The sequence below is a fragment of the Suricata suricatta genome, chromosome 8 (genome assembly GCF_006229205.1).
Source record: "Suricata suricatta isolate VVHF042 chromosome 8, meerkat_22Aug2017_6uvM2_HiC, whole genome shotgun sequence".
Classification (NCBI taxonomy): Eukaryota; Metazoa; Chordata; class Mammalia; order Carnivora; family Herpestidae; genus Suricata; species Suricata suricatta.
The window spans coordinates 31,196,023-31,220,569 of record NC_043707.1 but is presented as its reverse complement, the minus strand read 5'-3'; the positions used below and the strand labels follow the sequence as shown (position 1 = coordinate 31,220,569).

Genomic DNA, 24,547 nt, shown 5'->3' with positions numbered 1-24,547 from the left:
AAGAGGCACAGAGAACTCCCCTCAGATGTAACTTGAATTGACCTTCGGCATGACCTACCATAGTGAAACTGGCAAAATGTAAGGATAAAAAGAATTCTGAACGCAGCTAGGGATAAAAGGGCCCTAACATACAAAGGGAAACCTATGAGTGGTTACAACCTATCTACTAAAACTTGGCAGGCCAGGAAGAAATGGCAGGAAATCTTCAATGTGATGAACAGGAAAAATATGCAGTCAAGAATCCTTTATCCAGCAATCTGTCATTCAAAATAGAAAATATTTTGATTTTGATTGAAGTATTTTTGAGATAAAGGTTTTCCCAAATAAACAAAAACTGAAAGAATTTATCACCACCAAACCAGCCCTACAAGAAATCCTAAGAGGGACTCTATGGGCGGAATGTTGCAAGGAATACAAGGTATCAGAGACACCACTACAAGCATGAACCCTACAGGGAACACAATGAATCTAAACCCATATTTTTCAAGAATAACACTGAATGTAAATGGACTAAATGCTCCAATCAAATTACATAGGGTAGCAGAATAGTTAAAAAAACAAAATCCATCTATTTGCTGTCTATAAGAGACTCATTTTAGACCTGAAGACACCTTCAGATTGAAAGTAAGAGGATGAAGAAATATCTATCATGCGACTGGAAGTTAAAGGAAAGCCAAAGTAGCCATACTTATATCAGACAAACTGGACTTTCAGCTAAAGGAAGTAACAAAAAATGAAGGACAGTATATAATAATTATAGGGTCACTCCATCAGGAAGAGGTAACAATCATAAACATCTATGTGCCGAATTCGGGAGCACCCAAATACATAAAACAATTAGTCACAAACAGAAACAATCTTATTGATAAGACTGTATTAATTGCAGGGGACTTTAATACTCCACTTACAATAATGGATAGGTCAACCAGACAAAAAAAATCACTAAAGAAAAATGGACCTGAATGGCACGCTGGAACAGATGGAATTAATAGATATATTTAGAATTCTGCATCCTGAAGCTAGGGAATTACAAATTCACTTTCTTCTCAAGTTCACATGGCACATTCTCCAAGATTGATCACATACTGAGGCATAAAGCAGCCCTCCATAAATATAAACAAATTGAGATCATACCATGCATACTTTCATATCACAATGCTATGAAACTTGAAATCAATCATAGGAAAAAGTCTGGAAAACCTCCAAAAATATGGAGGTTAAAGACCACCCTACTAAAGAATGATTGGGCCAACCAGGCAATTAGAGAAGAAATTAAAAAATATATGAAAACAAATGAAAACGAAAATACAACAATCCAAAATCTGGCCATTCGTAGCAAAGTGGATGGACCTTGATGGTGACATGCTAAGCAAAATAAGTCAGGTGGAGAAGGACAGATACCATATGTTTTTACTCAGGAGAAGGACAGATACCATATGTTTTAACAGGAGAAACTTAACAGAGGACCATGGTGGGGGGGGAAGGGGGAGAAAGAGTAAGGGAGAGGGAGGGAGGCAAATCATGAGAGGCTCTTGAATACTGAAAACAAACTGAGGGCTGAAGGGGGAGAGGGAAGGGGGAAGGGGAGTGATGGACATGGAGGAGGGCACTTGTGGGGAAGAGCACTGGGTGTTATATGGAAACCAACTTGACAATAAACTATTAAAAAAAAAAAAAAAGATCATCCAGCCCAAACAGATCTGTACCTTCTGCCTCAAGAACCAGATAAAGTTGATAAAGGACTGAGACAGAAAGTCTATGATTCAAAGTCGGAAGCTAATGCACTGGGCTATCCACAGAGAGCCCCTCCATGGATCTGACTCATGCACAGGCCTCCTGTGAGGGCATCCACCAAGCCACCCACCAGCCCTGCCTCTGAACCAATGTACAGACAAGTAGCAACAGGACTCTGCACTGGCCAAGCTGGCCCAGGTCCACTGGAACCTTCTGTGCTGGCTTCCTATCTGGTTTTCTTCTGGTCACACTACATGCTGGTATCATGTATCTTTGATATGATAATATAAAGTCTAGAAACTTTGTATAATTAAAAGCAAAGCAATACTGTCCAAAAAATCCAAACCAAACCAAAAATACAGTTCCCAATAACAGTTTTTGATGTTTATAGAGGTGACCTAGCAAGACTAGAAAAAAAGGGTGGGAGAAGGGACCAGGGAACATAAAAGTAAACACAGATCAATAAAATAAATGATTGGTTGTGAAAATAATAAATATTCATGAGAAAATGAGTAGGAAAAAGTCATCCTAATGGTGTAGAACTAGGTACCTGTGGATTGAGGTAAAATTTCCAATAAAAGAAACACACAATTCTTTAAATTAAATTCCTTTCATGGGCTCCTGGGTGGCTCAGTTGGTTAAGCGTCAGACTCCTGATTTTGGCTCAGGTCATGATCTCATGGTTCATGACATCAAGTCCCATTTCCTGCTCTGTATTAACTGGAGTCTGCCTGGGATTCTCTCTCCCTTTCTCTTTCCCCCTCCTCTGCACTCCTGGATGCATACACACACTCTCTCTCTCAAAATAAATAAATAAATAAATATAAATAAAATAAAGTTTCCTCTCAAACAACTTAGGAGAGAATGATGTACTCCAGAAAACTGTTTGAGACTCATGACATAGCTCTATTTTAATGAAGACTGATGTCACAGACATTCTACGAGCATTTCAGTTGACACCAGTTTCCTTGGGTTCTATGATCACCCCCCCTTTTTTCCCCCTCCCCCCATCATTCTGGCAGTTCCTCCCTCATTCCATTCAGTCTCTAAATACTGGGGTTCCAAAGCCCAGTCATGGGCCTTCGCTCCCTATGCTACACTTCTCCTATAGGTCTGAAACCTGTCTTCACAGCTGACCACATACAGATGAATGATATTTCTGGCTTTTGTTTTGAGTTCCAGACTCCTACAGCCACCTTGCTCTTTGAAATCACCATCTGGATGTCTCACAAAGATCTCAAACCTAATGGGCCCAAACCCAAATGCTTGATCTTATCCAACAAATTTGTTCTTCCTCTACTTTTCCTCACCTCCTCTCATGTAACTGTTTAAGCCAGAAACTGATCATCTTTAACATACTCTTGCGTCTCTCACCCCCCCATATACAATTCATTACCAAGTTCTGGCAAGATTACATATAAAACATATCTTAAAACCATCCACTTCTGTTTCCACTTTCAACATCCTCTTGTAAGCCACCAGAGTATCTAATCCTAGGACTCACTGTCTACTCTTGTCACTACATACTTCATTCTCCAATTAACACCAAAGGGAGTCTTCTAAAACATTAATTTGTGATGTCACCCCCCATCAGTGGCTCAGAACACCTGGGTGGCTCAGTTGGTTAAGTGTCCAACTTTAGCTCAGGTCATGATCTCAAGGTCTGTGAGTTCGTCCCCTGCATTGGGCTTGCTGCTGTCAGCACAGTGCCTGCTTTGGATCCTCTGTCCCTTTTCTCTCTGCCCCTCCCCTACTCACTCTCTCTCTAAAAAATGAATAAACATAAAAAAAAAACCACCTCATCAGTGGCTTCTCAATGCATTCAGGATAAAATTCTCACTTTGTACATTAATCCAGAGCCGCTTTCTTGCCTTGCTTCCCTTTGCTCTGAATTCCAGTCACACTGGCTTCCTTTCAAGACCTGGAATATGCCAAACTGCACCTTCCCTAAATTCTTTCTCTGAATCCTGCTCCCGCTTCAGATTTCAGCTTAAATGTCATTTCCTCACAAGTGTGTTCCCTGACTGCCCCAATCTTGATTAGGTCTCTGTTATTTCCTGTCATGGCACTCCATTCTTTTCCTTCACTTCACCCAAACTGATTGTATTTATGAGATACTGTCCTTTCTACTTCCTACTGCAGGAAGATTCATCTCTCCTTGACAACTCTAAGAAACAGGAAGAGTGGTTCATTTATAGCAAGAGGCTTACCCATTCATGACAATCATAATTCAACTGCCAAAGGAGTGGACTTTCCTTCTCCCAGTGAAAAACTCCAATCCTTGCCCTGATACCAAGAAGTGCAGGAGATGGAACGACATCATCCAGGCACCCAACTTCCCAAATAGGACATACATCTCTGGCTCCTTATGTTACCATGTTATTATAACACAAAAAGTAGTTTATTGCCTTGGAATATCTTGTGTGATACCTACAAAATCTTCCTAGAGTTTTCTTTCAAGTATGCCCAAGCCTGTTTTTGGTGCAAGCCTGTTTTCCCCCAGATTGTTAAGTGTATTTATTTTCACAAATTTAAATGTACTAACATATTGTCTTGCATATTTTATTTCACATTTTATTTTTTTATGTTTTTTATTTATTTTTGAGAGACAGAAAGAGACAGCATGAGCAGGGGAGGGTCAGAGAAAGAGGAAGACACAGAATTTGAAGACAGGCCCAGGCTCTGAGTTAGCTGTCAGCACAGAGCCCAATGGGAGGCCTGAACCCACAAACCATGAGATCATGACCTGAGCTGAAGTTGGACGCTTAACCGACTGAGCCACCCAGGCGCCCCTATTTCTCATTTTAAAATTTCCCAATACCTGGGTGGCTCAGTCGGTTAAGCATCCAATTCTTGGTTTTGGCTCAGGTCATGATCTCACTGTTCATGAGTTCAAGCTCTGTGCTGGCAGTACAGTTGCTGCTTGGGATTCTCTCTCTCTCTCTCTCTCCTTCTCTCTCTCCCCCTCCCACACACACACTCACTCTCTCTCAAAATAAATAAAATAAAATAAAATACTTAAAAATTTCCCAGTATCACCATGGTTATTTTCTATATTTGTTTATTACCTGAAACACTAAAATGGTAACTTCTATGAAAGAAAGGATTATCTATTTTATTCACCACTATATTTCCAGTACCTAGTACAATGCCTGGAATAGAACATAAGGTATTAATAACTATTGTTAAGAGAAAAAATAAATCTATATCCATGTTTATCTGACCTCCATCCAATCTCAAAGACTAAGGTGTCCTTTCTGAATAAGAATAAACCCTCTGGCTCTCTTCTAATTCCCTTTATAAACAATCTCCTCCTTTATAAACAATTTTCCCTCAGCTTATACATATGCTCATGACACAGAGGCCAAGTCTCTTTTTTTTTTTTTTTTTTTTTTAAGTGTAAAGGGTACCTGGGTGGCTTAGTCGATTATGCAGTTAAGCATCTGACTTTGGCTCAGGCCATGATCTTACAGTTTGTCAGTTTGAGTCCCCCATCAGACTCTCTGCTGTCAGCACAGAGCCCACTGTTCCCTTTCTCTCTGCCCCTCCTCACTCACTGTCTCTCAAAAATAAACAAACATTAAAACATAAAATAAAATAGGGCTGCCTGGGTGGCTCAGTTGGTTAAGTGTCCAACTTCAGCTCAGGTCATGATCTTGCCATTCGTGAGTTTGAGCCCCGCATCAGGCTCTGTGGTGACACTTCGGAGCCTGGAGATTGCTTCAAATTCTGTGTCCCTTCTCCTCTCTGCCCCTCACCAGCTTGTTCTCATTCATTCTCTCTCTCTCTCTCTCTCTCTCAAAATAAAGAAACATTTAAAACTTAAAATAAATAAGTAAACTAATTGAAAAATGTACTTATTCTTTAACCAACTAAGCCAGCATGTGGATGGTCTAATCAAGTCCCTAGTGACTTCCTAACTGTAATATCGTTGAACGTTTTCAAATTTTTATGCTCTTTGATGTCTCTGTATCAGCACTAGACAAGGCTAAACAACTCCTCTTTCTTGAAATTCTCTCCTCCCCTGGCCTCTGTGATGCCATACTCTCCTCGATTCTACCTTTCTGAGTTTTCTCTGAGTTCTTAGTTTTCTTCCTGTGGAGCAAAATCTTCCTCTTCTTAACCCTAAACATTATGTTCCCCCTAAACATTATGGGTTTTGTATTCATTGCTCTTCTCTTTGCACTCAATGTCCTCCTCTTAGAAAATTTAATCCATTCTTACTGATGCAGATGATTCCCAAACCTGTATTTCTAGCCCAGACCTCTTTCTTAGATGTTAAAGCTCATCAAAGACCCTTTCTAACTTGTCCAAAGCTGAATTCACCGTCTGAAAATGTGCCCTCTCTTCTATATTCTCCATTTCAATTGATGGTTCTTTCAAGCACTTAGGTCAGAAAACAGGATCATCTTCAGATCCCACTGACAACCATATCATACTGATCTTTCCTCCTAAAGCTCTCAAATATGTCTTTTTCTTTTACCACTATTGCCTACTCCCTTGCTTGGATCACTGTTTTGGTGAGTCTAGGCATGCTCCCACCAATCCATCTCCCATGCCAGTGGCAAAGTGAGCTTTCTAAAATACAAATCTTACCAACTTTCCCCCAAGGGGTCAATGGTTCCTCTTTACCTTTAAAATAAAATTCAAATTCCCTATCCTGGCAATGTAAGGCCTTTTATGATTTGGCCCTTGCGTGCCTCTAACCGTATCTTCCCCTACAACTTCCCACCTCCCCTCAACATACCTAAAAGCTACAACCATTAGCTCTCCTCCACAACTTTGCCAATAAATATCACTCTGACCCCCATTCCCATCTCAGTTCACCTGACTAAATGATACTTCCAATACATGGCTCAAGTAGTACCTTTTCTTGGAAACTTTTCCATATCTACTTCCATCTTGTAGCTTTCATATTTGCCTTCCTCACAAGCCTCCTTCCCTTCCAACAGGCATATATTAATTTCTTCTACATTTACTCAGCACCTCCTAAAATGCTGGGTACACAGTAGGCATCCAACAACTATGGGTTATATGACTAAATAACTGAATAAAGAAATCCTTCTCTTCCACAGCAGTGTATCTCCAACAAGTAGCTGTGCGACTTAAATTACCATGTTTGCAAAATTTCCTCCAGCAACCTAACCCTTGCCTCTGTTTTCAAGCCCTCCATCTCAGTTCTCAAGCCCAGGTACATTTTCCAAATCATGCTGAACTCACCAAAACCACTGCCTTCTCCTTTTTGTTGGTTTCTTATCTGAGAATGATTTTGAACTGTTTTCTTCAGTTGAGCTTTCTGTCTGGGGTCACATCCACTTTGGGCTTTCTCCATTTTCTCATCTTATGGGAAGACAAAAGAAAACACTGTAGGGTAGGGAAATGAAGAGAATCTCTGTAGACAGGAAGGGACAGTGAAAGAAGGAAGAAGAATCATAGCCTAATAGTTTCAAGGCTTGGGCTAAAAATTCTCAGCCTGCCCACTGTCTCTTTCCCTAATTTTGTGGAATAAGTACTTGAGCCAGATGTCAAAGTATATCTGACTATACTTACGGGCTCTCTTCTTTCTTTTGCTTAAGGAGAATCTATTGAATTTATTCTCAGAAGGTGCAGGATCTGCTTGGCCTGGCTTAGATGTCTTTATCACAGAGGTTACTCCAGTTTCCTTAGTGGCTGAAATCTCTAGAATATGAGGTACCATTACCTTCTCTCTGAAAATAAGATTTTCTCTTTAATGAAAAGGCAAAAAAGAGCCATTTGCCATACCCTTTGTTTGAAAAAACCCAAGGATAAAAGTCAGGAGGACAGAAGAATCCTAGACTCTCCAGGGCCTCCTGAAGCCATTTTATCCATCTATTTGTCTACTTTTCCCAACTCAAACAGGTATCTTTCCTGAGCTGAGAGAAATCCATACAGATATGAAAATGACTAGATAGACTTGGGGCACCTGGGTGGCTCAGTCAGTTAAGTGTTCGACTTTGGCTCAGGTCATGAGCTCATGGCTTGTGGGATTAGGCCCCACATCCAGCTCTGTGCTGACAGCTCAGAGCCTGGAGCCTGCTTTGGACTTTGTGTCTCCCTCTCTCTCTTCCCCTCCCCTGCTCATGCTCTCTCTCTCCCTTTCAAAAATAAAATTTTTAAAAATGAAAGAAAATGACTAGATAGATAACCATTTACCAACGCTAAGTCTACCCTGTGATCAACTGGCCTCACTGGGATAAACTTACCCATCAGCATTATCATTATCAGTAGAAGATGCAATTCCTGGTTCCTTTTCTAACTGGGTACGTCTTACGGGCTGGGCACAGGAAGCCTCTGAAAAATCAAGGCTAGATCCCATCTCTCCCCAAACAAAATACCATAAGCAAAGAAGCAATTAAAGAAAATAATGACTCCATTATTTCCAAACTGCAACCTTCCATTAAAATGTTGCCTGGAAGAGCCCACCTTTGGAGTTTTGTCATACATAGACCTTTAAGTCTTTAGATTCTCAGGAAAAACTATAAATCTGTATTTTGGCAAGCCTTTCCAGATTGATCTGGCTCATTCCAGGACAGCCAAGTAATGTCAATTTTATTTTGTGTCCATAAAAGAAATTTTATGTACTGTGTTTCTGTCATTTGTTCCTCAGACAATCTTTTCATGTAGGGGAAGTGTACCCTGTACTTTCAGTTTTTTTATTCCTTTCCAAACTTTCAGTTTGAGGAACTTTCTCTTGGAATAGAAGTACACATAAGAATAGCTGAAAACATCAGACTATTCTTATCCTCAGGACATATGGCAAAATCCTCAGGGAGTACACCGTAGAGTTCTTGATTCCAAATATCAAATCCCTGAGCATATGTTAAAACAGTACTGGAAACAAATACATGAGGGTGGACGGAAACAAAGTTCTTCCAATCTGGTAAATACAACTTATCTTTTCTAAGTAGACTGTAAATATGTAAAAGTGAGTTTATGCTGCATTTTAAAAAAACCTATCTGAGACTTTATTTATATTCTGAAGTCTACGTAATCTACTTTTCTAGAAGTGTATACCCCATAAGGTAGTTTAGCTATAGTCCTGTAGAGAGATGAAATATTTAAAAATATATCAAAGCCATCTAATATTTCCTTACTTAAAGGAAACTAGAGGGAAAGAGAAAAGCTGTCAACTTAACCCCTTCATATAACAGTCTGTCAAACTGAAACTCTTTTTCTCTCACTATACGCCATACCCAAACACTCCTGGAGGGACTTCTGTAGCACAATCTGGACAATCTCCTCAAATTCTGTATTGGTGAGACTCAATTTTTCCTGCAGAGATAAGGGCAGAGTAATAAAACCATTCATATTTCCCTAGGTCTCCTCTCTGACCAGCCTTTAGATCAGCCAGTAAGTTCACAAGGCTGAGAGTACTGTCCCTAAGGATTCTATAAACTGTGTCCCAGATTTCCTGGGAATAAAGGAGTAAAAGAAAAGGAACAGTTTATAAAGCCTCTCACCACAGCTACTCTCACCTCCATCCCACCTCACCCCCTATTCACTAATTATTATCAGATAAAGGCTTTCTTCAAAACATTTTTTACCTCTTTGAGAAGAAAACAGACCCCCCCACGAAAGGAATAAAAAAAAAGACTGTCTAGATGCATGTCTAGAAGAAACTGTCCCACTAGAGCCCATCAATGAGACTGATACCTTTTCTTTCTTCTCTGTTTGCTTGTCTTGAGCCTTTCCTTTTTTTCTCTGACCACTGCTTGGACCATTTTCTGTGGTTGCTTTCTTCTCCTTCTTCTCTAACCTGGCCTTTAAGGAACTCACCCCCAGGCTCTCCTCCTTGGGTGAGTTAGGGCTATAGCACATCAGGCTATGCATTTTTTGTGCAGGGGGGGCAAAGGCTTTCTTTGACCCCTTCCCATGTTCTGAAAGAAATTTGATCATCAAATGGAATTTACTAAACATAGTTTAGTACATAAAGGGTGTACACTGCCCATTGACTGGCCATATCAGAATTATCTGGAGAGAGCTTTGAACAAAATCATATTACTAGGCCTCTCCTCTCCCATCCCACCCCACCCCCTGAAATTCTGAATAAATACTTGCGAGTGAGGCCTAGGAATCTAGGCCATCTAGATTATTCTGCCAAGTTTAGGAACTACTGAGTAATTCAAAGGTGGCAAATATAAACATACAGGAAGCTGAATTATTCAAATGTGAAATTTTTAAAATTTGCTCATTTAACTTTAAACAAAATTTTACAGGAAATCAGAGAAATTGAAAGAAAGAAAAAAACCTAATACAATAAAAATCACATTGATCTTTCCAAGTATAAATAGTATCTCTCATCTGAGCTTCCATAACATTTGATACTTCTCTACTGGCATTTACCACAAATTTGTTATAGATATTTAAATGTCTTTTGTCTCCCTACGAGTTCATATATTTCTTGAGGTAGACTACTTCTAAGTCATATATATTTCACTCAAAGTTTCTAGAAAAGTAGTAACTTTTTAAAAGTATATACTAAAGATATATAGACTGAGCTTCCCTTTGGTGGGAAGGGTGTCTACAAGACCAAGGACTAAGAAAAAAGAAAAAAATTAGAGAAATGTACAAAAAAAATGAATCTCCCTCACTCTTGACTCACCTTCTTTACTCTGTGACATTGCCATCATTCAGCTCAAGGAGCTACACTTTCTTTATGCCTCTGTTAGAAAAAAAGAAATTAACTGCTGTGACTGAATGAACAGGATTTTAAACTTTCTTCTTTCAGGGCGCCTGGGTGGCTCAGTTGGTTGAGCGTCCAACTTCAGCTCAGGTTGTGATCTCATGGTTCATGGGTTTGAGCCCCTGGTCAGGCTCTGTGCTTTATCAGCTTAAACTTCTTATAACTCTTCTACCCAGTTTTCTTTAGGCTTAAAGCATACAAGCCATTCTTATTTTTATAACAATTATAACAAGTATTGTACCTCTGGGAGAGTCTGCAGAGGTCATAAAATGCCAGCTCCCCTTTTTACAGGTGAAAAAAATAGGCAAACAGCAGTTAAGCGATTTGCCCAAACCCTCAGTGTTAAGGATGAACCCAGGCCGTTGCCTCTAAATTCTACTAATTCTACTAATAACACATCCATTCTTCTCAATGATTTTATTTCTAGCTGTTGGTTTTGAATAATTTGAAGGCCCTAGACCTGAATTCAATCTTCCAACTCTGTAATCTCCCACTATAAAGAGACCCAAAAGCAGCATAAAATGTGTGTATATACATATATATATATATACATATATATATATACATCTCCCTTTAAAGGTGAAAAATTTAACACCCTCAAATGACCAAATTATAGTAAACATTTGGTTGCTCAGGGTATAAAGTTCCTCACTCTAGATCCCAAGATGAATTCAAAAGGTATCTGGGGCTTGACTTAGTGTATCCACAGCATAGCTAAATGTATTGTCAAACTATCTTTTGGTATTTTTTGTTCCTTGTCTTACTTCTATAAATGTGAAAAATTCTGCAGCAACTACCTTTCTTTTATATTCTTTTATATGAGGGGCACATTTTCGTTTTCATCTTAACTCATCACCACCAACCCCTAAGTCTATTTACTCTATGGAAAAAGCCAAGTAGGAAATTGAAAAAGAAACACTGCAGAAAATTGGTCTTCTTTCTGATAATTCTAAATAGAAGCTAGAAACTGAATACAGTTAGGCTGAAAAATGAATATTTATTTGATCACAAATAACAAATATATCTTCTTCCAGACTCCAGAATTCCAAAAAAGATCATGAGAAGTCCCTATAAAGGTAACATAAATTACAAGATGAGCTATTCTAAAAGGGGAAAAGCAAAATGAAAATTAGTGTATTTGAGAGGACAACATTTGATTTTTTTTAATGTACATCTACCTAATATACTTAAATTCACTCATAAACTATATCTAGAAGAATACCCAAGAAACTAACCTCTAGGGAATAGAACTGGGTGGCTGAGGTGGAAGAAAGTGTTTTAATACAACCCCTTCTATATCTCTAGCATTTTGAAACATACTTATATTGCCACTTCAAAAGTGATTTTTTTGAATTCCGAATTCCTTATATAAAGTATTTTGACCCACCTGATAACACAAAATTTTCCATTATTTATTTTCAAATAATTATCTAAACCTATACTGACCTCTCCAGGCCAAAGAGTGTTACTGGAGCCCCAGTACCAACTGGATAAAATTGTGGATCATTGTTAATAAAATGCAGTAAATCTATAAGCAGTGATATATAATAGTTCCCCTTAGAGTGGAGGGTGATGAAAAACACTACTTTTAAAGAAAATTTCTAACCTGATTAATAGAGAAGGGAAAGCCAGGAGTTACTTTATGACAACTCAAGTCTGCTCCTCTGTTTCAGATGAATTTTCTTCTTCCACATAAGGAATATTAAAACATAGTGCAAAGAAAGAAATGTTTTTAAAACCAGACAGTTAATAAGCACACAAACTACCACCAATTTTCATCTGACTAGCTACTAAATAACTGAGGGCTCTAGAGCCAGGAATAACATTTGAAGGGGTTTGTTTTCTTTTTTTTTTTTACTTCAAATGAAACAGAGAGGGGGAAATCCAACAAAGCTTTAAGTATGAAAATAAAAGAAAGTTTCATAAATCAGACCCTACCACTCAACATAAGAAAGAAGGATGACTAAAAAGGGGAAAAGAACTTAGAAATAATGAATGAAGGGAACCAAGGGAAGGTGAATGAGGTGTTCCAAAAAGGAATAGATTTTCCTTCACTTAGAACACTGAAAGCCATCATCACAGTCATTTTAAGATGAAATCCTCTCCCTCAGCAGTTTTCAAAGTGTGATCCAAAGACCCCTGGGGCTCCCCTCCTTGTTCCAACTGCTTATCTGTATTAGGCTGGATTTTCTCATACATTTCAACCGAAACAAGATATCGTAACAGACTGAGTTCAGAAACAGATGAAAATTCAGCTGTCTTCTATTAAGCCAGACATGAAAGAGACTTGCAAAACGTAAAACACCACCATTCTTCACACTAAATTTTCTTTCATTTAACAAAATGTTTTTCATAAAAATGTTCTTTATGTCAACATATATTAATTATAACTTATGATTTTAAAATGAATAAGTAATTAAATGTTCTCAGTTTAAGTTCTAATATGTTAATATCAACAGATATGAAAGATACATAGCTATAAAACAATCTTTGGAGTCCTTTGTAACTTTTAAGAATATAAGAGGGTTCTGAGACCAGTTAAGTTGAGAAATCTAGCCAAATAACAATTCAATCTTGTCAATATTTTTCCAAAATCATTAGTCCTCCTCCCTCCATTTAGAATATGTTCACAAATTTTTGTCTCTTTACTACCCAGTTATTTCGTCTTTATATTTTTCTCAGAATCTTTGTCTAAGAGAATAAAAGCAACCCCTTTAGAATTGTCCTCAGACACACAGTCTACCCAGGCTCCATGAACCTGGAAAACTATATTTAAAAATCTCCTTTATGCTGGGACACCAGGACGGCTCAGTCGGTTAGGCTTCTGACTCCAGGTCATGATCTCCAAGTTCATGGGTTTGAGCCCTGCCTCAGGCTTTGTGCTGACAGCCTGGAACCTTGAGCCTGCTTCAGATTCTGTGTCTCTGTCTCTGCCCTTCCCCCACTCATGTTCTGTCTCAAAAATAAACATTAAGAAATGTTTTTAAAATCTCCTTTATGCTGGAATCTGATTTCCCTTTGACATTAATGTCTAACAGCATGTGGACTCTTGCTTATTTTCATGCCACCATTAAGGGTCTCATGCTATACCGACTGAGCTAGCCCGGGGACTCAAGCCACCATTAAGAACCATAGGGTTTCTTTCTCCCCTGCCCCCGCCCCTCTCCTTTTTTTTTCTTCCTCAGCAAGCATGATTTCACAAGAAAGAGGGTAAAAACAGGATTCCAGCTACTTTCACTACCCATACCTAACATAACAAGGTACTTACTGCGGTAACCACCTAAACTAAACCTTGTACAGAACGCTATCAATAAATTAATGGGGGGGGATGGGTCGCTCAGTCAGTTAAGCCCCCCCTCTTGATTTTGGCTCAGGTGATGACCTCACAGCTTGTGAGATTCAAACACGCCCTCCCCTCCCCTCCCCACACACACCTCAAGCCTGCTTGGGATTCTCTCTCTCCCTCTATGCCCCTCCCCCACGCACGCACACAGGCATGCCCTCTCTCTCAAAAACAAACTTTAAAAGAAAATTAATGGTGAACTAAGGCTTATTGGCTCAGAGGGCAAGGAAGAACAAATACGTGGCCACTTAGCCCAAAGTACAGGCTTTCTTTCCTGAGTGCTGATATTCTCTTTCTGTCTCCCGTCAGCAACACTTCCACAGGTGTCCCTTACCCCCCTCACATTCGCCTTTGTGTGTTGTTTTCACTTTCCTCCTAACCCCTAGATCCCCATGGGTGCCAAGGCCTACAACAGTAAAAGGTCTAACTCCACCCTTCAAACCAGTGAGCGGTTAGAACTTTTGGTGATCCCCATTTTCCCTCTTTTCTCTCACCAAGTCTCTCTTAAGGGCAGCAATTAATATCAGAGGTACCACGGAGTAAAAAGTCCTGAACTCCCCTCAGTAGGTAAAACAGCCTCTCTTCCACCTCAAGAATCCCCCGCCGCGAGAGAATTTCCCCTCAGCTGCCGGCTCGCGCCCGCTCCCCCACCCGTGGAGGAGGCACCAGGATCCTCGTTCCCGCTCTGTCCGTCCTTGCCCTCCAAGATACCGGGTTACTTTTGTTTGTTGCGGGTAGATTTACGGGGGTTAGAAATTCTAAGGAAGGGTAAGCGTTGGTTGTTGCCCTGAACAGAAAATTCTCCTCAGGAGACAGAGGATTGGCAGAGCCCAGCACTTTAACCAACGACCAGAGCAGAACCAGCTACCTTCTGGAACGAGGAGGACCTAAAGGCGAAGAGCAGAGTGAGCGACTGCAGCAATTCTGCAAGCCCCGCCAACCTCGACCCAGCTTTCCCGCCACCAAGGAAAGGCGCGAGGCCAAGCACAAGCTCGGTTCCCACCCCAGGGGCGTGATCCCAGGATTGAGGCGCATGCGCAGCTGAAGCTGCTTCAGCGTTTGCGCAGTTGTCGCTTCCGCCATCTTGCAACCAAATGCCGCATGAAACCACAAATCCCATAATCCTCAGTAGCCTCACTTTCTTAGGCGGCAGAAGCAGCGCCTGATCGTTCGTGAAGCACATCTTCCGTTTACTAACTTTTCTATCTGCCCTATTGTGCCTATTCCTTCCTCTTTTCGTTTCTTGATTTCTAGGCTTCCTTTTAGTTTCCTCCACGTTCTATCTTGATAATTTAGTTGACACTATCCGCCACCCCACCCTCGCCTCTCCCGCCTTCTCTGCCACAAGGACCTGCTCCCTAAACCCTGGCGGCTGGAAGAACGCGCAACCTGTGGAAACGGCGCCCAATAGCTTCTTCCCCATTGGCTGAGGCAGGGGGCCCAAAGCAGACCAACCCTCTTCCCCGCCCACACTCGTTTTTATATAAGGCTGCGCAAAGACACTGTGTGCTTGGGAAGGCCTGCGTGAGAGGTGGCGGTGGTAGTAGTGGGTGTACTGCTATTGGTGGCCGTGGTGGGCGTGGGGTTGCAGTCTGAAAGCTGGGGGATCGCACACAGGCGTCGGGTGGTGGGAGGAGGTGTTGGTGACTGGGCTGTGAATGTGGAGGAGGAGAGGAGGGCGTGGTGTCCTCAGGTGATCGCGTTTGGGGTAAGGCGAAGGAGCGAGAGAACGACTCGGCCATTTCGGGGGAAGAGGAAGTTGGACAACATCGGCTGTTTTAGTGCCTTTTTTTTCTGTTCAGCAGAGAATATTTCTCAGGGGGGTGAGTTACAATGACTTATTGTATTTCGCTGAGAACAGCTGGTAGGAGAACCGTCTGTACGCTCCTTTCCTCTTCCTTTACTTTTAGGTTCACCCCTCTATTCCCTGGGAAGCCTTTCTAAGTAGGTAGGCGGCGGGGGGCGGGGGGGAAATGAGCAAATATGAATAATTCATGAGGTCCGCCCCGCTCGTTGGTCACGCCCCTTTCGGATCGTGCTGCCGCACTTGCGTGAACCAAATCTGAGGAAGCGACGTAACAGTCCCCACCCCTAGAGCGGAGGGCGGGGTGTCATCTCCAGCACGTGCTGTTTCTACCCGCGCAAGCCCAAAAGGGTGTGCGCAGGCGCTGCCCGCTAGGGGGAGGAAGGAGGCGGGGTAGGGAGGTTGCTGGGTTTAGAGCCGGGCGGAGACCGCTGAGACTCATTCCTCAGGAACAAGGGTCGGGTGTCAAGGAGACCTTTTCACACCAGCTCCCCGTCCCCCGCCTACGGTGGGTGGGATCGCGCGGCAGAGACAAAGGATATCAGTAGGGACGGACATAGCTGCGAAGGGAAGTAGGGTGTCAGTTTGGAGTGGTGGGCTTTGGGGAGGGCTGAGGTGGGCTATATTTAAACTCCCAGAGCCGTTAAGTTGGTTCGTACTCTGATGCGCGCGCAACCAGGGTGGTGGCGGAGTGCGCATGCGTGGTTCAGGAGCGAGAGGAACGCGCTCTAGCAGTGCGCGCTCGCGGCGAATTGGTAGTGGTAGAGGAGAAAGGGGTCGGCGCACGCGCGGTTGATTCCTCGAGTTGTTCGGTTCTCGCGGGCATCTTGTTTTGGTCTCGCGGGCGAGTGGGCCGCGCTTCGGGGGAGGTGCTTGGGCGCGAGACTAGGCGAAAAAGCAGAGCTGCGCGCGCACTCGGGGAAGGGGGGGAAGGGAGCGCGTTCCAGGGAGGGGGGTTAAGCCCCCTAGTCCCCTCCTCGTTGCCCTCTGCCAGGGACGGAATAAGGGGAGGAAATGATCGAGATGGCGGCGGAGAAGGAGCTGTTTCTGGTGCCGGCCCCGCCGCCGCCGCTCAAAGATGAGTCGGGCGGAGGGGGCGGCCCCACGGTGCAACCGCACCGAGAGGCCGCCTCCGGGGAGCTCTGCGGCGGGACGCAGCGTGGGCCGGGCCCGCGCGCGCATTCGGCGGGGGCCCCAGCTGCTGGGGCTGGCAAGGAGAGCCCTGGGGCTACATCCACTCGGGGAGGCCAGTCGCAGCAGCATCGAGGGGACAGCCCCCAGGCGCAGTCGCACGGGGAGGCCCGCTTGTCCGATCACCACGGGCGAGCTGCTCCACCTGAGGTGGGGGAGGAACGACGGGGAGGGGGCGGAACAGAATTGGGCCCCCCTGCCCCTCCTCGGCCCCGTAATGGCTATCAGCCCCATCGGCCCCCTGGGGGAGGTGGGGGCAAGAGGAGAAATAGTTGTAATGTAGGAGGGGGTGGTGGAGGCTTCAAACATCCGGCCTTCAAGAGGCGCAGGCGGGTTAATTCAGACTGTGATTCTGTGTTACCCTCCAACTTTCTCTTGGGGGGCAATATCTTTGATCCACTGAACCTGAATAGTCTCCTGGATGAGGAAGTGAGCCGCGCACTCAATGCAGAGACCCCTAAGTCATCTCCACTTCCGGCCAAGGGGCGAGATCCAGTGGAGATTCTCATCCCCAAAGATATTACTGACCCGCTCAGTCTCAATACTTGCACTGATGAGGCCCAGGTAGTACTTGCATCGCCACTCAAGACTGGTCGGAAGCGGCATAGACACCGGGGACAGCACCACCAGCAGCAGCAGGCAACTGGAGGGAATGATAGCCACTCTGTGCTCCCCACAGCCCCCCTCACTCCCTCACTCCATGGGGAGGGCACCACACAGCAGCAGCGGCATAAGGGCCAGAACCGGGATGCCCCTCAGCCCTATGAACTCAACACAGCCATCAACTGCAGGGATGAGGTCGTGTCTCCCCTTCCATCTGCCCTACAGGGTCCCTCAGGCTCCCTTTCAGCCCCTCCAGCTGCCTCAGTTACCTCTGCACCCCCGTCTTCCTCCTCACGACATCGCAAACGTCGCAGGACTTCCAGCAAGTCAGAGGCAGGGGCTAGGGGTGGAGGCCAGGTTCCCAAGGAAAAGGGCCGAGGGAGTGGGGGAGGCCGCCACCACCACCACCTCTACCCACTGCCTGCAGCAATCTTCAAAAAGCAACAGTGCAAGTTCCAGTATGGGAATTACTGCAAGTACTATGGTTACCGCAATCCTTCCTGTGAGGATGGGCGCCTGCGAGTGTTGAAGCCTGAGTGGTTTCGGGGTCGGGACGTCCTAGATCTGGGCTGCAATGTGGGCCACCTGACCCTGAGCATTGCCTGTAAGTGGGGCCCATCCCTCATGGTGGGCCTGGATATCGACTCCCGGCTCATCCACTCTGCCCGCCAAAACATCCGACACTACCTGTCAGAGGAGTTGCGTCTGCCACCCCAGACTTCTGAGGGGGACCCAGGGGCAGAGAGTGAGGAAGGGACTGCAACCGTCCGAAAGAGAAGCTGCTTCCCAGCCTCACTGACAGCCAGCCGGGGTCCCATTGCTGCACCCCAAGTGCCCTTGGATGGAGCAGACACATCAGTCTTCCCCAACAATGTTGTCTTCGTCACGGTAAGGGGGTCTGAAGGCTCTTGGGATACGGGCCAGGTGTGAAGATGAGATTAAATGGGAACAAGACAGGAAAATTATGACCCAGAGGGAATCCTGCATACACTCCTTGCTGGGAGAGCCAGATCAAGAGAAGGGTCTGAATCTGACCTCTGCTGAGTGGCTCTCTCCTATAACCTAGAAAACTGGGAGCTCTGCCTTCCTTTGTCATGACTGCTGGCTCCAAGACGGGGTCCTTGAGTCCTTTTGCCCTGCTCCCGGCCTGGACTGTAATCCAGACCAGTCCACCTTCCCTTGGGGGTTGTTGGTGATGCTCACTAGTAGATTTGGTCCAGACTGAAAGTTTGCTCTCCAACCTACTGGATGAAGGTGCATGAAAGGATAGGTGTCAGACATGGAATGTCTTGGGGTGGGAGGAGAGGGAGGGTAGTGGCTGACTAATATTTTGAGAGGGACTTAGATCCAGATTTGGTTGCAGAGTGTTGGTGGTCAGGATCCTAAGTGTCTTGGCCTTTAGATCATCTCATGTTTACCCTAGATGGTGGGATGGGGAAGAGTCAGAGTCCTCCGCAGGAGGGGAGGGTATTGGGTCTTGAGAGTGTCTGTCTTCTGACTGCACAAAGCTCTCTGTAAAACATTCCAGTTAGGCCATCTGCAGGAACAGTTGGTGATGTGTTGGGTTAAGCCTGCAAGAACGGACTTAGCAGAGGGTGTTGATGAGCTTATCATCTAGAAAGGGTTTCCAAAGGGATGGGGCTCTTCACTTCTCTCAGAGAAAGGAAACAGGCCTAGAACTCTGCCAGTCTCAACTACAGGGAAGGAACCGCAGTTTCCCTTTCAAACTTGTTAGGTCTCTTTACATAATGTTGAGTAATTCAATTTAATGTTTGTGGGGTAGGAATAAGTACTGGATGGAGTACAGTACAGAACCGGTGTTTTTTTCCTGAAGTTTCACACCAGTTTGGAGACCTTGTGGGTAATTTGCTCAGTTTAAAATTATCCAGGCTCCCATTTTATGTTTGGCTTATCACCATCAGAAAGGGGCAGGAGGGTGGAAAGCAAGAAAATGAGACTTGGAGCCCCTTGGCTGGCTCAGTTGATAGAGCATGGACTCTTGGTCTCTAGCCCCATGTGAAGCCTACTTAAAGTTAAGGGGGTGGGGGGGTCATGTCCAGGTGGCTCAGTAGGTTAAAGTCTGACTCTGGAATTTAGCTCAGGTCATGATCTCACAGTTTGTGAGTTCAAGCCCCATGTTGGGCTCTGCGCTGGCAGTGCAGAGCCTGCTTGTGATTCTCTCTCCCTCTCTCTCTGCCCTTCCCCTGCTCGCTCGCTCGCTCTCCCTCTCTCTCTCAAAATAATAAACTTTACAAAAAGAAAAAAAGAAAATGAGACTCAAAGAGGGCACCATTTGGGAGTTAGTCTGACAAGTGTCAGAGAAGATTGTGGCCAAGGGCTAAGGTGAGGCTGTAGGACTTTCTGTCTCAGAGGCTACAGGGTGGGTTGTGTGGGGCAGTGGATCTTTTTATTGCCTCTGTTGACCTTGCTCCCAATTCTTGCCCTCAGGGTAACTATGTCCTGGATCGAGATGAGCTGGTGGAGGCCCAAACACCCGAGTATGATGTGGTGCTCTGCCTCAGCCTCACCAAGTGGGTGCATCTGAACTGGGGAGATGAGGGGCTAAAGCGCATGTTTCGCCGGATCTACCGGCATCTGCGTCCTGGGGGCATCCTGGTCCTAGAGCCCCAACCTTGGTCATCCTATGGCAAGAGAAAGACTCTCTCGGTGAGTTGGGATTTGGGTGGAAGTTGGGATATCCTTCTTTTAGTTGAGGCAAGAGAGGCCTCAAGGAAGCAGAAAGAGAAGTACTTTCTGAACAAGGTGAATAGGCCCCTTGGGTGGGCACCATTCCATGCCAAGGGAAGAGCCAGCAGGCTGAAGTGATCCCCTGCTCTTCTTCCTAGGAAACAATCTATAAGAACTACTATCGAATCCAGCTGAGGCCAGAGCAGTTCACTTCCTACCTGACCTCCCCAGAGGTGGGCTTCTCCAGCTATGAGCTTGTGGCTACACCCCACAACACCTCCAGAGGTAAGGCTGGCTGACTTGGTTGGGGGGGGGCTTCAAGGGGGAGGGGATGTCGAGGCTGGCCCTGACAGAAAGGCTGCAGACCCTATGGAGTCTTGAAGTCCTGCCAACCCCTACTGATTGCATACTCTCTCCTCAGGCTTCCAGCGTTCTGTGTACCTGTTCCACAAAGCCCGTTCCCCCAGCCACTAAGTGGCCCCCTGAACAGAAAGTGTGAAGAAGCTGCCTACTGCTCTTAAGGACCTGGGGGAAAGGAAAGTATCCCAAGGTCTTTCCTTTTTGGCTCCAAAAATAGTTTCCTTTCTCGGATCTGCAAAGAAAGCTTCTCTTATGTTGCTTCCCCAGCCGCCTCCGTCCACCTCTGCAGCAAGCCCATCTGTGCTGGAGTTACCGACATCTTCTCCAACCTCCCCCTCCCCCCAGCTCACTGGGCTGGATGGCATGGACTGTTTGCTGACCTGTTCTCCTCGGGTATGGGAGGTGGCAGGTATCAAGTTCTCTAGCCTCTTCCTTCTGTTCTCCAAAGGAGATTCCCATTTCTCCTCAGCCCTCGTCCCTAGCTGCGTTTCAGAGGACCACAGATAGGATGGACTGAGGGTTGAGGGGGATGTTTGGCAGGAAGGCATGCAGGTACTGTGAAAATCCTTCCCTCTGCTGACCCCCATTGGGAGAATGGGTTGGGTCTGGAATGTAAGAACAGCACAATAAATTGATGTTCAGGGCAGTGGCCCCCACACTGGTTTCTGGCACTTCTAACTGGTGGGGAAGGGATGGTGCCTTCCAGTAGAACCTGGGCTTCCTCTACCCAAACTGGAGTCTCAAGGAAGAGGACAGATTTTTTCAGTGAGTGTTGAATGCTAGTCACATCTACACACAAAACTAGTCAGGAAGAAGGGATACAATGTGAATTCTTACGTGAAACTTGGGAGGTGGGGTAAGCCCATCTCCCCTCAAAAAACTTACAAGAATTTTTTTGTGGGAGCTTTGGACAGAAGGCCACCTTTACTTAGGAAGAATGAACAGTGGAGTTGAAGTGGAATTAGAAAACAGCACCATGAACCAGACTGCCCCCCCCCCAGGACCACCCACCACCCACCTGTTTTGTAATGTGCAACTAGATGAATAGGCAATTAACGTGAAGCTCTTTAGCATCTTGTCAAGGGTTTCTAGAACTTTGACTATTCAGCAACTATTAAGCATTCTTGGATCTGGTCAAACAAGCCGAGAAGGCTCTTAGAGGTAGAAGCCAGGAACTAATTTAAATAACTGGGTACTAATGGCTAGTTGCCTTACAGGCTCCTTGAGCTGGGTAATTGGGGAAGAAGACCTCCCTAAGGGTAACAGACTTGAAACACATTTTAAAGTGATCCGAAATAAGTAGTGCAAAGGAACAGATGTGGTGTCTGTGACTGAAGTTGGGAGGAAGAAGGGACAGTTTTCAACCTGGTATCACTACCAAGTTCCTAAAACACCAAAAACTTGACTTCCAGACAGCTTCCAACCTGAGGCTTGACCTCATTTTAAGGCTCCCAAGAAAGGTCCCATTTGTTAGAAAAACCACTTTATTCTGAGAAAGGTTTTAACACAAAAATATGAACTAGCAATCCAGGGAGCCTTCGCGTCTATGCTTCCCATCGCCTCAGTGTCCGGTGCATGAGGAAGGTAGCCTCTGAAGGGCGGGGCCGGAGTTGGAGACGGAGGGGCGGCAGACCGTCCACCGTCAGGTGTGGAGACTCATAAAATAATGTTTCTGGGTCACAAAGGACGGTCATGTCTGGCCCTGGCCCAGGTGGCTCCTGTTGGGAATTGGAGCCCAAAGCGAGGTTACACTCGGGAAGGGGAGGAGGGCACAAGGCAGAAACTCAAAGCCCAGGCCCCTCACCTTTGCGGGCGGGGCTCGGGCCTGCGGAGGCAGGAGCGCCAGTTTCTCCCTCAGCGCAGCGTTCAGAACCTGTTCCTCCGGCACCTGCAGGCTCACCAGGCCTCGGAAGAGCCGCTTGGAGCGCGGCACGTTCAGCCCTGGGACCGCAGGAGGAGCGGAGGTAAGCGGTGCCTCTCATCCCCACTCCCGCGCCCCGCCGGCCGTCTCTCTCTCTCACCCTCGGCCACGCTCTCCTCCAGGCCGCAGCGGGTCTGGAACGACTTTCTCAGCTGTTCCTCCACGGCTTTCGCGGCATCAAACGGGCCCCCGGCCGCAGCCCGCGCGGCCTGCAACTCGAGACTCAAAGCCCGGCTGCTGTGCTGCGCGGGCGCCCCCAGGTCCTGCGGCGCCACGAGCTTCTCGCTGGGCGCGGCGGCGGCCGGCGGCGGCTCGGACCGCACAGGGGAGAGCGGTGCCAATCGGAAGCGTACCTGGGAGCAGAGAGCGGGGCGGTGAAGAGCTGGGCGCGGGCTAGTCTGCGGGCTGGCATCCAGGCCTTGCCCCAGCTCACCTGCCGCCCCTTGCGGGCCCCGCCCCGCCGGTCCGCCCGCCCCTTCCGCCGCCCAGGGATGCAGGTCGGTCGCTCGGGGGTCTCGGACCGGGGGCTCAGACTCAGGCTCAAGTCCAGGCCAGGCTCGGGCACTGGGGCTCTGGGCTCCGGGGTGCGGGGTTCCGGGGGTGGCCCTGGGGCCGCCTCGGCCTCCTCCCCTTCGACCAACTCCAGCTCTGGCTCCCCACAGACCATCATCTCGGTGTGGCTACCGGAGTGCAAGCTCTCCGAAGGCCAGGGGTCACTAGACACAAACTCACCACCCCCAGCCCTCCTCCCCTCCTCCCCTCCTCCCCTCCCGGATGTCGCTACCGGAAACCGCTTGCCCCTACCCAGATGGGGCGGGAATACCAGGCCCTGCCCCACTCCATTGGTGCTTCTAAGCGTCATTTCCGTTACTCCCTTCCCTATCACCCCTCGGGCTTCCGCCCTCAAAACTTCGGCTCCCACCCCTAAGCCAAAGTTTGAGAGTGGGAACCCTTAGAACCCCTACCGGTCATCCCCAGAACCATTTCTCCTTTGAAAACCTGGATGTGGGTCTTTGTCCTGCAGTCTTGATCTGACTTCTGCTCGAAGCCGGAGTGAGTGTGTGTCAAGTCCTTTATGTCAAATAGGACAGCTTTAACTGGACGGTCAGGCGCCCGCACGTTGGCCTTCCCTACTCGGTGCCTTCACAGCATCTCCATGTGTTTCGTCGCCTGTGCACTGCGACCGGAGCTCCCCAGTATGTGTGAGTTAGGAGCTCGCTGATCCCAGACCCCGGCTTCTTCCCGGGGTTGCCTGGACAAGAACTGCCTCATTCAGCCTTGCACCCTTTTGTGACTCTTTCCCCCTTCGAGGGCTCCGTAAAATATTGGTCTCTTTAAAATTGGTATCTGTAGGGGCGCCTGGGTGGCCTAGTGGATTGAGCCACCCACTCTTGATTTCTATTCACGGTTGTTGTGATGGAGCAGGAATAGGGCTCTGCGCCGAGCATGGAGCTGCTTGGGATTCGCTCTCTCCCCTGCTCATGCATGCTCGTTCTCTCTCTAAAATAAAATAAATAAATAAATAAATAAAAATAGTTATCTGTGTGTTGAGTACAGCTTTTAAAAAGAAAAAGAAAGAAAAGAAAGGCTCGGAGACTGGATCGTTTGCCCGTTTCCTGTGTTCCTTGGGGCAGGTCTTAGTTCTGTGATCCTCTTCCGTCTTGTGTGAAATGTGCTAAGTTGGACTCAGGACTTTTGAGGCTCTCCCCAGATGGGGTATTACTCTGTCAACAGGCACGTTTGTCTACCACTTTGCAGTTTTAGAGTGTTCACATGCTTTATCTCACCGAAAACTGCTGTGGAAAATCCGGTAGAAGGCATAGCTACTCCCACTTAAAAAAATGTTTCCGAGGATCTCAGGGGTGAAGCACTAGGGGCTTTCCTGCTGACGACAGGAATAAGAAAATATGCAAATTCCGTCTGCTATTCATTTGTGACAGGGGTAGGGAGGTACAAGTGTAAATACTGTTTTTTTAAGTGGAAATAGGACTCAAAAACTTCTAATGGTTACTGACATTGAGAAGGAGAGAACAAAATGAAAGCAAAAGAGGCTTGATATACTTTGGTGTGTTTGACTTTGGAAACCTATGTTTCCAAAGCTATATGACAAAAATTAATTTTTAAAAATTAGTCCCTAAAGGGTGCCTGGATGGCTCAGTCCCTTAAGTTCAGACTCCTGATTTCAGCTCTGGTCATGAT

At 45.9% G+C, this 24,547-nt stretch overlaps 3 protein-coding genes across 3 annotated transcripts in view; 1 reads left to right on the top strand and 2 right to left on the bottom strand.

Annotated features, from left to right (window-relative positions):
- Window positions 1-12,122, bottom strand: part of ZCWPW1 (zinc finger CW-type and PWWP domain containing 1) — a gene marked incomplete at its 3' end in the record, with an annotated part of 29,092 nt that extends 16,970 nt beyond the window's left edge. Inside the window, exons 1-7 of the mRNA XM_029945738.1 lie at window positions 12,045-12,122; window positions 10,358-10,417; window positions 9,409-9,632; window positions 8,949-9,027; window positions 7,959-8,046; window positions 7,285-7,442; window positions 6,955-7,074 (exon numbers count right to left, since the gene is read on the bottom strand). Coding sequence (XP_029801598.1) covers window positions 6,955-7,074; window positions 7,285-7,442; window positions 7,959-8,046; window positions 8,949-9,027; window positions 9,409-9,632; window positions 10,358-10,385 — 697 coding nt within the window. The remainder of the gene's footprint in view (window positions 1-6,954; window positions 7,075-7,284; window positions 7,443-7,958; window positions 8,047-8,948; window positions 9,028-9,408; window positions 9,633-10,357; window positions 10,418-12,044) is intronic.
- A 3,174-nt stretch (window positions 12,123-15,296) lies between these two features.
- MEPCE (methylphosphate capping enzyme) lies at window positions 15,297-21,088 on the top strand. Its single transcript, XM_029947617.1, has 4 exons — window positions 15,297-18,267; window positions 19,828-20,046; window positions 20,226-20,352; window positions 20,489-21,088. The coding sequence occupies exons 1-4, from the start codon at window positions 16,600-16,602 to the stop codon at window positions 20,539-20,541; spliced, it is 2,067 nt and encodes a 688-aa protein (XP_029803477.1). The 5' UTR covers window positions 15,297-16,599; the 3' UTR covers window positions 20,542-21,088.
- Window positions 21,089-21,893: 805 nt separating this feature from the next.
- On the bottom strand, window positions 21,894-23,107 carry PPP1R35 (protein phosphatase 1 regulatory subunit 35). The gene is made up of 4 exons (XM_029947618.1): window positions 22,782-23,107; window positions 22,449-22,701; window positions 22,232-22,368; window positions 21,894-22,145 (listed from the first exon to the last, which is right to left on the bottom strand). Exons 1-4 carry the CDS (start codon window positions 23,016-23,018, stop codon window positions 21,972-21,974), a joined length of 801 nt encoding a protein of 266 aa, XP_029803478.1. The 5' UTR covers window positions 23,019-23,107; the 3' UTR covers window positions 21,894-21,971.
- Window positions 23,108-24,547: the final 1,440 nt, after the last annotated feature.

Excerpts from the sequence above, each read along its gene's own strand:
- MEPCE (XM_029947617.1), top strand. The coding sequence starts at position 16,600 with ATGATCGAGATGGCGGCGGAGAAGGAGCTGTTTCTGGTGCCGGCCCCG. Across the intron at positions 18,268-19,827 it reads ACAATGTTGTCTTCGTCACG|GGTAACTATGTCCTGGATCG; the intron begins GTAAGGGGGTCT and ends TCTTGCCCTCAG. Across the intron at positions 20,353-20,488 it reads ACCCCACAACACCTCCAGAG|GCTTCCAGCGTTCTGTGTAC; the intron begins GTAAGGCTGGCT and ends CTCTCTCCTCAG.
- PPP1R35 (XM_029947618.1), bottom strand. The coding sequence starts at position 23,018 with ATGATGGTCTGTGGGGAGCCAGAGCTGGAGTTGGTCGAAGGGGAGGAG. Across the intron at positions 22,702-22,781 it reads GGGCCCGCAAGGGGCGGCAG|GTACGCTTCCGATTGGCACC; the intron begins GTGAGCTGGGGC and ends CTCTGCTCCCAG. Across the intron at positions 22,146-22,231 it reads CCCGAGCCCCGCCCGCAAAG|GAGCCACCTGGGCCAGGGCC; the intron begins GTGAGGGGCCTG and ends AATTCCCAACAG.